The sequence below is a fragment of the Camelina sativa genome, chromosome 12, assembly GCF_030686135.1.
Source record: "Camelina sativa cultivar CO46 ecotype springtype chromosome 12, ASM3068613v1".
Classification (NCBI taxonomy): Eukaryota; Viridiplantae; Streptophyta; class Magnoliopsida; order Brassicales; family Brassicaceae; genus Camelina; species Camelina sativa.
In genome coordinates this window covers 12,943,026-12,956,878 of record NC_141891.1, presented here as the reverse complement: position 1 = coordinate 12,956,878, position 13,853 = coordinate 12,943,026, and the positions used below count along the sequence as shown (strand labels likewise).

The following is a 13,853-nucleotide window of genomic DNA, read 5'->3' as shown; positions in this document are numbered from 1 at the left end:
TATTAATTATAACAAATAAAACCTTAATTATAATAGAAAATCTTAAACGAGTTATTCCAAATTGATAGTTCATGGATATTTCAAACTTTATTTTCGGAAGATCACATATATAGTTCAAAATATCTAGAATCACAATATTACCAATTTCTTTTCCACAGATTTTATTGATAAACCACATCAATAAAAAAGTTATTAAAGGGATAAAAATATACTCTTAATCATAAAAGGAATCAAATTTCACTAATTTAACAAGATTAATCGTGAACTTCGAGATCGTATTCAGAAATTAAAAATTAAACCTTAATGCTAGATTAGGACCGTGCTATAACACGGATTAAAATTCCTTTTATTTATATTATAATTTTAGAATAAAATATATTTTATATGATTGATTTTAAAAGTTTTTAAAGTCTTAATCTATCATTAATCGTGATCTTCAAAGTTGTACTTTATTCTAAAATTATAATATAAATAAAAGGCTTCAACCCGTACTCTAGCACGGGTCCTAATCTAGTTTTGAATTATATATCAACAGACAAGTTAAGAATCGATATTGTTTTCGATTTATAAATTCTTGTCACATATCTACAAGAACAATACACTGACATCTTATAATTGTAAATGATTTGAGAAAAAAAGTGAAGTAGAACAACTAAAAATAAACTATCTAGCTAACCAAATAATTTGGGATTTTAGTTCTTTCAAAAAACTAATAAAATATTAGTATCATATGAAAAATAAAATAATTAACGTAGATCGTGCCTCTTGAATAGCGTTCTTTATCATATATATTTTTAGAAATTTCTGTTTGTTTTTGTTAAGCTAACTAGGTTTTAACCCGCGGTAGACCGCAGGATTATGTTTTTATAAATAAAAATTTATGTTGTATTTATTTGTTATTTTTGGTAGTATTTCATATGTCTTATAAAATTTATGCAGATTTGATTTTGGATGAATTTTTATTTTCTAGTTTAATATAGTTTTATATTGTGTTTTGGTTGAAATATTGTTTAACATTTATAATTTAAGTTTTACTGTTTTAGTTTTGTAGACAAATTTATTAGATGTAAGAAAATTTAAGTTTATGTTAATGTCAATCCGAAACCGTCCTGCTATATAACCCCCTCTCATTTTATCATATTTATAAAATTTTATATGTGGTATATGGTATAATTAAACACTTTTGACTAAAAATGAATTAAACATAAATTGTCCAAAGACGTTTTAAAATATTTTTGTAGTATTATATAAAGTTCTAATATATAAATGCTAATTTTTTTCACATATATAAATGTTACTTACTATAGTTATAAAGGAATTAAAAACCAATTCAAATCTACGATTATTTAGAATTAAGAATTATAAATATTACAAAAAGAAAAATAATCAATGAGAATTAGAAAAAGTAACATAGGTATAACAAAAACAACCAAAAAACCTAATGTTTCTCTGCGTTTGTATACATCATATTTTTCACATATTATATATATATATATATATATTCTACAAAAAATACCATTTTAAAAACTATTAAAGCTTCATATGTACATGAAATAAATAAAAAGAATCAAAACTGAGAAAAATAAAACTGATCTCCGAGTGAATCATAGTTTTATTGAAAAACTTTTTAACGATAATAGAAGGTGAACTCTGTATTGCTAAGATGAATACAATAGTTGTTCTACTTACAATTTATTTATAGAGGTAGTTATGGTTAGGAGAATAATCTTGGGGAGCAAGTTAGAATATTAAAGATATTTTTATTGTATCTTCTCAATTAGAAATCAAGAGAGACTGTAATGCCCCCGAACCGCTCTATGACCACGGAGGCCATCGGACGGCGCCGAAACGCTACTTGTTGTGGGAACCGCACCCTGGTGGTCCGGTCGAGGGACGGAAGCTGCAGCTTTCCGACCAGTCCTCCTGGACGCGACTCCGCCCACGGCCGAGGTTTGCTTAGGCTTTGCAACCCTTGCGTCCCACAGCACGCGTTGTGTTGGTCCGGACAAGGCCAAGTATCGTTTGCAACTTGCCATGTTTTCCTGAAAACCGTATATATCACTTTAATAAAATAATTCATCATAAATAAATCATTAAAGTAATATATAAAGATAGTCAGGAAAATAAACATAACCGTTTACAAAATATAAGATTTTACAAAGAACACGTAAAACCCTATCCGGTACCCTAATGTTTGCTCCGGCTCTAAACTCGCTTAGGCTTCCCTGCAAGACCAAAATATTATCATGAGTAATCTAAGATTACTCAGTGAGCCTGAGTACCCCTTTCTCCTAAACAGGATACTAACTTCCCAACCCAACTACCCCGGCAAGCAAAGAAAACAAGCAAGGCAAACAAGCTAGCAAGTAATCAAAGCAACGCAACAAAAGTCATAGCGGAAGCAATTTAAACCATACACAAGCGAGAAAAGTTAGATCCAACGACTTGAATCGATGGTCTAGACATCGCTATACACAACGCAAGACGACTAAGGAACACTTAGACTCTTGAACCAAACGCAACTCTCTAAGATGACTAGAATAAACAAGGGATACTTGAACTATCCTAAAATCTTAGACAACACACGCATGTAAAGACGAATAGACTCAGACAAGGAATACTTGAATGCTCTAACTCTTTACACCTAGGGCCCTTCGATAATCTGTTCTGTTCCGTACCATCTCCTATGCCGAGACCATAAAGTTCTCCGGCATGAACCCACCTTTAGCTACATCATCATGTAGCGGTTACGCTGGTAGCTAGCCAGCCGTAACAGTGTCCCCGCGTGAGTGAGCGTCGGGAACTCACGCGTGACACACGCTTATGGAACCAGAATTATCGACACACTACACTAGCTAAGACTCAAGAAACAAATTCAAGAGGCTAAGCTAAAATTAAAACACACAACCACAAGTTCAAGCATTGATAAATCAAGCACATTAGCATGAAATCAAGCAAGAAAATTAACATGGAATAATCAACAAGAAGCAAGAAAATAAATCAAGCAACTTAAGATTATTCTACATGCATGCAACAATATAACATGGAATAATCAACAATAAGCAAGAAAATAAATCAAGCAACTTAAGATTATTCTACATGCATGCAAACAATATAAGCAACTTAAGCAAGTTAATGCAACAAGTTCGACTATGCATGCAACCATTTATGATTTAACCATTTAAATCCTAATCCAATTTACGCATGCAAGACCCTTCAACTTAATTCTTTAAATTCTTAGGTTCATTTAAGCATGCAAAGAAAAACCTCACTCAATATCATGCAATAAAAATCGCAAATAAACTTTACCAAGTTTAAATCATGCATGCAACCATTTTTAAGCAATCAAAATTGCTAACAAACTTCAACTCCCAATTTACATGCAACCTATTTGATTTAATCATTTAAATCCTTAAGGTTCATTTAAGCATGTCTTAACCTTGATTAAAATTATGCAATATATTGCAAAATACTTAATCATTTAATCATGCATGAAACCGGTTTTCAACAAGAATAATTTCAAGTAAAACTAGGTTCGATCATGCATGCGACTAAACCCAAATTTTATGCAAGTCCAAAATTGCTTAAAATGCAACCAAATTCACTTGAAGTCTTGCATGGTGATTCCTTGCTCAAATTCGATGTAATCTTTAACATGAATCTAGCGTGAATCCTACCAAGTTTATGCATGCAACAATTTAACTGATTCTATCAAGAATCTAGTCTACATGCAACAAACAATTACCGCAGAACTCACCTGGATGTGATCGATGATGATTGGACTTCACGGCACCGCGGATCAGACAATTCCTTCGCACTTGACAGCTTCTCGATCAGCTTCACCGCAGACCCTCGACTCTCTCGACAAGCAGCACCTCGCTTTGATCTCCTTCTCGACGAACTCCCTCAACTCTCTCGGCAATCTTTGTCGACAAACTCTCCCTCTCTCGATACTCTCTCTCTAGATTTAGAGAGAGAAGCAAGCTTTTCTTTTGAGTGGAATGAGTGGAATGAGTGAAATGAGAGAAATTTCTCAAATGAAGCCACTAAGCCCCTATTTATAGGCTCAACTTCTCTTCCTCTTCCCTTAGTGGAATTGGACAAATGGCAAAAATTTGGCTGCATGTGGAGCGTGCATTACACCGCCCAATCTCCTCGCGCCATTCTTCTTAAACCACCAAAATTATTTCTGCATCCCTTGCATGTAAGGTGATTGGTCAGTTCATTGGGAAAAAAATGTTTTCCGCGTTTTCTCGACCAGCTCCGTCCTCCTCGACCATCGTCTTTGACAATCCTCGAATTTCTCGATATCTCTCGGACGCGACTATCGGCACTCTCGACAGTTCTCGACCATCGTCGATAATCCTTCGACCAGTTCCGGACAATTCTCTCGATGCTTCGGATGCTATCGGCTCTTTCGACCAATATCCGGACAATGTTCTCGATGCCTCGGACATCGTTGGTTCTCTCGGCGTTCCTCGGACATTTTCGACTCCTTCGACTCTCTCGATGGATTTTCTCGACCCATTTTCTCGATCATCTCGACAGATTGTCTTGACCACTTTTCTCGACCATCTCGATAGATTGTCTCGACCACTTTTCTCGACCATCTCGACAGATTGCCTCGACCACTTTTCTCGACCATCTCGACAGATTGTCTCGATCACTCCTTGGATGTCTCGGTACTCTTCCCGGTACTTACCCGACTTCCCGCGGATGCCATTTCCGCATAGACTGATAATTTTCGGCCAGCCTTAAGGTCTCGATCGCACCTCCAGTCACTTCAGGATTGGCTCGGCCATTCTCCGATTCATGAATTTTTCCTCAGACTTATTGTGGTCGTTCTTCTTTGTTTTACTCCCGCTACTCCCTTAAGTCTTTTCCGGGCCATTTCCTCAAATTTTTATTTTTGGATTTCTACCCTTAGTGAGGGTCACTACAGAGACGGTAGAGAGATTTTTTAATTTAATTTAGGAAAGTATTTGATTAAACGATTTTCTAAATATTGATTTTTTTGTGTAAATATGTAGAGATCAATTTTGTAAATAAGTTTTTAAATATTTTATTTAACTATAGTTGTTTATATTATTACCAAACAATATTCAGTTTCTAAATAAAATATATACTGAATTAAATGTATGTCTTGTTGCTAAAGTTAAATATTTGTGAATTTTGGTTTTCTAATCATTCTAAAATTGGATTTTCGGTTTAGGAAATTTATTAATGTTAATATAATTATGGAGATTGTAAATTTTTGTTACGAAAAATCTGTTGTATATCATTTAAATTTGAGAGATTCTAGCATCTATAAATATAGTTTTGGAGATTTAATGGGTTAAAATTTTAATGGGTAGAGTTGTTTTTGAAAAAATTTGAATGTATAGATATTGTTAAGATTTTATGGCAATTGGTCAATTTAAGAAAGTTTAGTATTTGAGTTTCTCTGCAATGTTATTTATGGAATTGTTTTAGGGGTTAATATTGTAAATAATAGTTTAAATAAGTAAAACTTAAATGGCATAACACAAAATGTACTTATAGATAGTTTCTTACCCATAATTTGACGTATTTATGATTCAATTTTCTCAGTTTTGCTATGTGTTAAGACTTCATCATAACAGTTTATAAACAATTTTAGTTATAAATTACACAGCTATACTGGTCTACTGGATATATATATATATATATATATATATATATTTTTTTTTTTGGATCCTAAACTCCATAGTTTTTTTCCTTAAAATATTAGGTAATTCCTTATAACTATATGTATTTGTTTGGTTGCATCCAAGTCCAACACAATCAATATACACGACTTTATTCGCATCACAACAAAATTATAATTCAAAACTAGATTAGTGAAACGAACACGATATAAGCCGTAGGCGGCCCAATTGAGCTAATGCTAGTGGCTCCCACCACACACGAATAGATCAATCCCAACCAGACCTATATTATGTTTAGAATTAGAGAGATATTAAAATTTTAGTTATACCCGAAAAGGAATTTAAGTTATTTAAAATGTGTCAATATATTAAAGCAGTCCGAAGATTCTAATCTTAGGCGGCTATGATTTGATTACTAAAAAGACCAATCACAGGAAATGTGATTTGAATAATTGTTAGTTAAATGTCAATATCAGTATGAATCATCCAATTCCCAACCGATATGTTGATGATACTATTACAGATAGTCTATTACTACTAGTTTACTATATCATTCATCGATATGCATGCATTCATGTACACGTTATAAATATATAACAAATTGGTTTACCAAATACTAGCAAACTGTCTCATTGACTAATCTATATATATAAAGTTACCTTTTTCTCTCTAGTGCAGCCACGTCAGCACTCATTATTTAATATTTTGGGTTTTTTGGATTAAACTTAGCCCAAAGTTTTTGCAGGCCCACATGTTTTTCTATCCTATGGATTTAAGTTAACCTATTTTTGCCTCATTTCCGCGCCGTCGACGATGCTCCATCTCCACCGGTTGCTCTTCTTCTTAACTCACGATCCATGGCGTTTCACCATTTGATGCGAATTCAAGGCTTACAGTCCTCTACACTGTCGCTTATTCTTCCATGTCTTTCATCACAATTACTACGGTTTCGTTCCTAACTGTTAATTATGATCTTCCATCTTCTCTGAGTTAATGGACAGTCCACTACTTCTTCCTTAAATTGTCGTAAGTCCTTCTCTTATATAAAACAATTTCCCTGCCTCCTATATATCTTCGCTGTGTTTTCTTCATTTTTATGAGTGAAATTCAGGCGTAGCAGATTTCATATTAAGCTGCTACATCTCCGGGATTAAGTAACCATCTGTTCTCAGTTGATTACAAGAGGCAACAATCTTAATATTTGACAGCGACGTGGGTTTTCGTCTCTTGGTCGGCCACATAACACAAGGTTCGCTCTGTTCTACTCCTTTTAGCGATTTATTTGTTGTTATAAGTTAATTTCGATACTATTAAACAGAGGAGAATGCAAGAGATTATGGCTCGACAAGGCATGTTAAAATTTCTTAATATACCTTTACTGATATCTGATTTCTTCTCAGATAACTTGTTTCCCTTGTGAGATCTTCACTAAACTGCATAATTTTGCAAGGTAAGCAGGGTGGTAATCAGCAAAATCCAGAGCAAGAGAAACAACAGGATGATGCTAGAAGGTGTGTATCCTTGTGTTTTAGTTGGCATTCATATATGATTTTTGTTCGGTTTGGAATTCTGTTTTTGAAGTAATGTATTGTCTGATTGGAACATTTTCGTGTAGTGAAGCTGATGAACATAGACAAATGATGCTTAGTCAAATATTGTCTTCCCAAGCCAGAGAGAGAAGTAAGTCCCATCTAATATGTCTTGGGAGTTCAATTAGTTACTCTCCCTTCTTCCTTCATTAAGTCGCCAATATGATGATCTTCCAAAGCTCGAGGGAGACACAATATTGTGTTTATATATCTTTAATGCTTCTCTTTCTTCTTCTTTGTGCTCTATAGTTGCTCGAATTGCCCTAGTAAAACCTGAGAAAGCTAGAGGTGTAGAGGATGTTATTTTGAGGGCTGCTCAAATGGGACAGATAGTTGAAAAGGTAATGATCCAGACGCTTTTCCATTTCGTAATTCTTACGTATCATATTATCCATCTAATAGTTATTGAAATACTCTGTTTGCTTTACAGGTTTCTGAGGAGCGGCTTATTACACTGTTGGAACAAATAAACAGCCAAACTGCAAAACAAACGAAAGTCACGGTACAGTTTACACAATCCTCTGAAAAAACAAGTTATTAAAACATGTCTTGCCTTAACCATCAATATCATTGAGTTTAAGTTTATCCCTCGGATGTGTTTACAGATCCATAGGCGCCGCGGGGTGGATGACGATTAGGAAGAAGGATATTATGCTGTACTCTGAACATCTATGGGGCATCTCACTATTGAATATTATTGTGAAACTAAAGGTATCACACGACATACATAGATGATTGAATGTGAAAATGTATTTAATTTATGGTAAAGGAATTGATCATTCAACCTATCAGAACCTTGGGGATATCTTTAATAGATTAATTAGTTATTTATGTAACTAATATACATATGTTTGTCTAGAAATATAGTATGATTTTATATAAAGAAATTTCGATTAAGTCCTTTATGATAACAGTATAGAGTTTAAATTTAAGAGAAATTTAAAGGGTGATCTAAGCAATAATTTGTAGGTGAAATTTTTTAAGAGAAAGCGACAACCATGCACCCTTTTTATTTGTATAAGTGTCTCAGTTAACCTATCAATTAATCTTATACTATTTTAATTTTTTTATATGATAATAATCTAAGATGAGTTTTTACAATCCAAAGCTTTCTAGAAATAATTTTTGTTTATTTTATAGTAATAACTAAAAAGCTCAAACGTCTAATTGACTAATCAGACACCTAGACCTTAGGTGTATCACTATAAAAAATTTCTTGGTTTCGTGATAATCAAGTATAATCGACAAAAAAAATAGTGCTACAGAAAACTTCGATTAGTGCTTCAGCATGTTCTAACTCCAATAACAAAAACGAAAAGCGAGTGAATGAAGCTTTTTGGCTCCTTAATATCCAAGAAGTTGAACCTGTTCCCACCTTAACACGTTTGGTAAAGTTGTACTGCAAAATATAACACACACGAATATGAATAGTGGGTGCGAACGGTGATTATAGAATTTCAAACGGTGATTATAGAATTTCAAACGGTGATTATAGAATTTTAAAGTAACTAATATCACTTTAATTAAACGAACACAAATTCGTGACAGAAATAGTATCAAATCAACTGATCAAGCATGGACCAAATATATAAAATAACATATAGGGTTTCGCTCATCATTATCAAAAAAGAGGAAGGAAGAACACATGACATGCACGCACGACTTTGTTGACCCTAATGGTCAAAGACTGCCATTTGCCTCCACGTCTCTTCTTTAATTTTTATGTTTCTAAGGTTAAAAATGTATAATCATATAGTATCTTTATGGTCTCAGAATTCCAAAATACTATTTTTTAAGATCCAATCATTTGAGTATATAAGAATATTAGTTGCTAAAATTATTATCTAATATATTTCGTTTTTCTATGTTTTTCTTTCAATATGCTATACATGAATTATGATCAGTTTCTTTTCTACTACATCAGGATAAGACTAATGTTTTAAGATTTATTTGTTCTTATAAGTTAATTTTGATACTAGAATAAAGAGAGTCTTTTGATATCTTCGATTATTATTTGGGTTTGGATTGGTAGCTAATTCTCCATTAGAAATTCTTTATTATTTTACAAATATATTCTTAACCTAAAACTACATTCGTAGATAGATATGTCAGTCTTTGCCTATATAGTGTTTTTACGCACATGATTTGAGGAAATGGTTCTGCGACTCCACAAAGATCAAAGACGATAAAATAAAAGCGGTTGCCAAGTTATATTCACTCGAGACAAAGTCAATAGTAAGCATAGTAGGTCAATCCATGCCCACCGGTTCAACTCTGATGAAGAAGAGATCTCTCTCAAGTATTCTAGATCAGCTGTTTCGGTTAGTCTTTCATATATCCTTCCTCTGAAATTTTATAGAACCAAGTATAGGTGTACGAAGACATAGTTTCATATATTTTTGGAACCTGCGTTCCACCTTGCAAACAACCATGTAGGGTGTTTATATTAAACTCCTTGCGTTTTCTATATTCCTAAATGTTTTCTATAGATTTCTTGCTATAGTCATTTCTTCAACTTACACTTGGCCTTACGCTTCTCTTCTAACAAATATGAAGTTCGTACCAACAAATCCTAGGAAGGATTCTCCGTTTCTGGCCTGCTCGAAAAGTTAAAAAATGTGGGACAACTCATGGGTGTTGATTTCCTTCTCATTGACGAAAAGGTTCCTCAATCTCCATTCTCCTCTTGATTCATTCTTAATTATGTACTTACCCTTTTGTTAATATTTCCCTCTTTTCCAATCTACTTTGATGCAAGGCTCCATTTACGTCACCCACCTTCCTAAATTCGAACATGCTCTGCGTGATGGAGCTATGTATATAATATCCGCCTTTGACGTCACTAGAAGCAACACCCATGTCAAATTGTCGGATTTCCACTTTTCTATACGGTTCACACCAGCCACTTTTTTGAAGAGGTAGAAGAGTCTTTCTATGTTATTCCAAAAGAGTTTTTCCGCTTAAGGACTCATGAAGAGTTAGTGTCACTGGCGAACACCAATACGGAGCTCTCAGGTTTGTCTAAGTTTTGTAGTTCCAAATATGTAGATAATCATTGAAAAGTTTCTCAACTTCGTTGCATCTATAGTATATTTTCCTGGAAATTAAATGTTAAACTATATGGTTTTGCTCTTATTAGATGTCATGGGCGAAGTAGTTTCCACCAAAACTAATGGGATGTCACAAACTTTGGAGAGGATGTCAGTCCATCTGCGTCTTGAAAGGTTTTCCCTCATTGTCTTTCATCAAATTCTCATCAAATTCTCACGATATAGAACTTCTCCTCTCCATTTATGCATTTTACTACCTTCACCACGTGTTGCCTTTTGTTATAGTGGTCAGAATGTCCGTCTAAGTGCATTTGACGACCAGGCAACCTCATTGGAGAAGGTCTTTAGCAAGAATGATGAGGGAACTTATATACTCTTAGCGACCAATATAAACCCAAAGATCTTTGCAGGTGAAGCAGTTCATGTTCATAATTATTTGACGTCAATAAAATGTGCACTTTGTTTTCAAATATTATGTCATTTCTAACCCAACCATACTCTCCAGATGAACTTTTTCTTAATGCTACGTCTGGGACCAAGTTTTATTCTGATGGAGACTTGACAACGACACAAGAGTTCGCTGAAAGGTATTGGAAGAGTTGTTTGAAAGCTTGTGTATTTGACTCATACATTCAATCTTAATATTCGACCTACACCAACGCCTAACAACACCACCAAACAGGTTGAAGGGGAGAGCCATTTACACAACCATCACCAAACACAAACAAGGTAAAAGATGCAGACACTGTTAGAACACGAAACAAATACTCAACTAAGAGTTCCACATTTAATTCCCCACATAACATCAATGTTTGTAGATAAAATCGCCCCCAACAAAAGCTCCCCAAAACTATTAAAAAAGAGCAAAAACAGAACTATTTCAAAATTAATACAAACGCAAACAAAAACTAACAAAAAAAAAAAAGAAAACAAAAATCACAATTAATGAAAACAAAAACAGAAACGGCCCTAATGAATCAAAATGACAAAACAAAACCGACCTCCAAAAAATAACAATTAATTAATTAGAGAATCAAAGGTAAGAAGACACTTAAATAATTTAAAAACACAACTCGAATTAATAGTTCCGTTCAATGAAGAAACCAAGGAAGAACCAATTACCCATAAGCGATGGGAAGCCAAGGCAAAATCAACCAAACAAACGAGAAAATAATACTGTTCAGCATCGATACAATGGATAGTTTAAAATTTGAGCTCCAATCCTTCTACTGTCCTCTAGATCAGAAAATGAATTAACTCCTTCCCGTTCAAATGGAGATAATATTATTAGGCCTAAAGAGATAATTAACTCCTTCCCGTTCAAATAGAGATAATATAACATCTTCAAATAAATAAAATCCATTGTTGACCCAATAGACCACTAGATTTTAAGGCCAAAATTGATATTTGGGTCCAATCAATGTAACAAAATAAAAAACCCACCAAAAAGCCAAATGTAAGCAATTTAAAAACATTATTAAAAATTAAACAAACTCACACTCCCAATGTAAGTCAATGAGGTAAGCATTGACAAACAATCCTCAGACATTGAGGGGGGTGTATTGAAACAATGATTTTGGAGGATTCTATAGGATTTAGTAAATTTGGAATTTTGATAGATTTTAGGGAAGTTAATATGATTTATTGTAAAAAAATTTCAAATTCCACCTAAAACCATGAGATTTGGATTTCAGTATTTTTAACTAAAAAAATTCTCTCAAATACTCTAGAATCCCTAAAACTTATTAAAATCCAAATCCACAAACTGTTTTGAATAACAGTAGATTTTTAAATCATCAGTTTAATAACAGTGGATTTCAGAAGACTTTTTAAAATCCATTATTGAATAACATAGGATTTAGGATTTGTAACTTTTATACAAATCACCTAAAATGTCAAGTTGAATACAACCTCTGAGTTAAATACAATAAACAATCAATCTAACCAAACACACAAAAAAAAAGGAAAAAAAAAAACCAAAAAAACAATTACAACCACAAATCAACATATACAATAAAACCATATAATTAGGAAATTTAAAAACATGAAATACAAAACCAAATTTCAAAATAAACACAACTACTTACTAACAAATTTGTAAAACTTCTCACTATAATCTACTTAATGCAAAAAAACACCAAATAAAAAACAAAACCACAATATAAAAAACAACAGAAACAAAGAAAAGAAAGTGAGTACCTGATACAAACGAAAATTTCAAATACTAAAAAATTGTTTAAAAAAGAAACCAAACAAACCATAATCTAACTACGAGAGAAAAAATTAGACTAAATTAGCTGAAAAAACATAGAGGGACAAATAAACCAACAAAAGAGCAAAACAAATTAACAAAAGAGCAAAAGAAAACATACTAACAACATAACCTGACGAAAAAAGGAAAATACATAACTAAAAAAACAAATTAACAAACAACCGAAAAAACACTCTCTTCTAACTCCCGCGCGTAGCGCAGGTCAATTGCTAGTCTATGTATATACTATAAGATAGTTACGAAATGAGTATACAATATTTTCTTAATATCTAAATAACTAAATAAATATTATCCTGTACAAACATATATATATATATATATATATATATATATATATATATATATATATATATAAAAGTTGTGGGAGTGATATATGAAAAAGATATTTATGATATATTAAATCTTATAATTTCACGTATTATATTTAATTTTCAAATAATCGATTTAAAATTGATATGATTTATAAATTTTTGGGGGTCAAAATGCAGGTTTACCACTTAGTATAACAAACTATATATATATATATATATATATATATATATATATATCTTTTCTATATGTTTTGTTTGTAACAATCCATACAGGAAAAAAGAAAAATACTATTATAACTCAAAAAAAAGCTAGAACTCACACATAATTCTATATTTACTTGTATCAAAATTAAAGAATATGAATTAAGTAACGTATAAAGACTAAAACGAGCATCGAGTTTGTATCATCATCAGCATCATCCATGCTGGTTCATGTGGGTCATTCACGAGACCTATAGATTGTGACAAAACAAAGCATATTATCAATTTGGCAGTTCAGTTAATAATTTAACTAACACACACACCACTTTTGATTATTATAATCTTAATCCTTGTATTTAGATATCTTTTGTTTTGTTTTTTTTTTTAAAATATTAAAGTAAACTTACTTAATGATGATAAAAAATATATTTATTTTGTCAACATTTCATTTTTCATATACAATGCATAGACATGATCATTGCGTTCAAATATGTTTTTTTTATAGTATGCTCTCATCTAGTAGTTATAAAATTGAAATCAAATTGGTTCACCCATCCGATTTAATTGTCAACTACTCCTAAGACATATATGCACTAATCTTTGAATAAACAAATCCAAAACTTGATATCGACATCTTATATAAAAAAAAATGAGGCTTCTTTTGTAAGCCCAAACTGTAAATTAATTTTAACGGGCCAAAAGGCCTTTAATCAGAAGAGAATAAAGACAAAATAAAAAACGTGATAATTAATTACTTGGACGTC

General features: G+C 32.5%; 1 protein-coding gene across 8 annotated transcripts; it reads left to right on the top strand.

The window, feature by feature from the left end:
* Window positions 1-6,098: 6,098 nt before the first annotated feature.
* LOC147930463 (uncharacterized) lies at window positions 6,099-8,142 on the top strand. Of its 8 annotated transcripts, none has more exons than XM_087478046.1 (7): window positions 6,099-6,692; window positions 6,778-6,915; window positions 7,117-7,177; window positions 7,282-7,346; window positions 7,505-7,596; window positions 7,686-7,757; window positions 7,861-8,142. In XM_087478046.1, exons 4-7 carry the CDS (start codon window positions 7,304-7,306, stop codon window positions 7,891-7,893), a joined length of 240 nt encoding a protein of 79 aa, XP_087334172.1. In that variant the 5' UTR covers window positions 6,099-6,692; window positions 6,778-6,915; window positions 7,117-7,177; window positions 7,282-7,303; the 3' UTR covers window positions 7,894-8,142. The 8 variants fall into 8 exon arrangements, with proteins under 8 accessions (XP_087334172.1, XP_087334175.1, XP_087334169.1 ...); XM_087478043.1 differs by having other exon boundaries at window positions 6,245-6,692; window positions 7,125-7,177; window positions 7,287-7,346; XM_087478048.1 differs by having other exon boundaries at window positions 6,285-6,692; window positions 7,125-7,177.
* The last annotated feature ends 5,711 nt before the right edge of the window (window positions 8,143-13,853 follow it).

What these genes read in the sequence shown, in the direction of transcription:
- LOC147930463 (XM_087478043.1), top strand. An exon ending in TTCCCAAGCCAGAGAGAGAA is followed by an intron (nt 7,347 to 7,504) that starts GTAAGTCCCATC and finishes TGTGCTCTATAG; the next exon opens with TTGCTCGAATTGCCCTAGTA. An exon ending in TGGGACAGATAGTTGAAAAG is followed by an intron (nt 7,597 to 7,685) that starts GTAATGATCCAG and finishes TTTGCTTTACAG; the next exon opens with GTTTCTGAGGAGCGGCTTAT.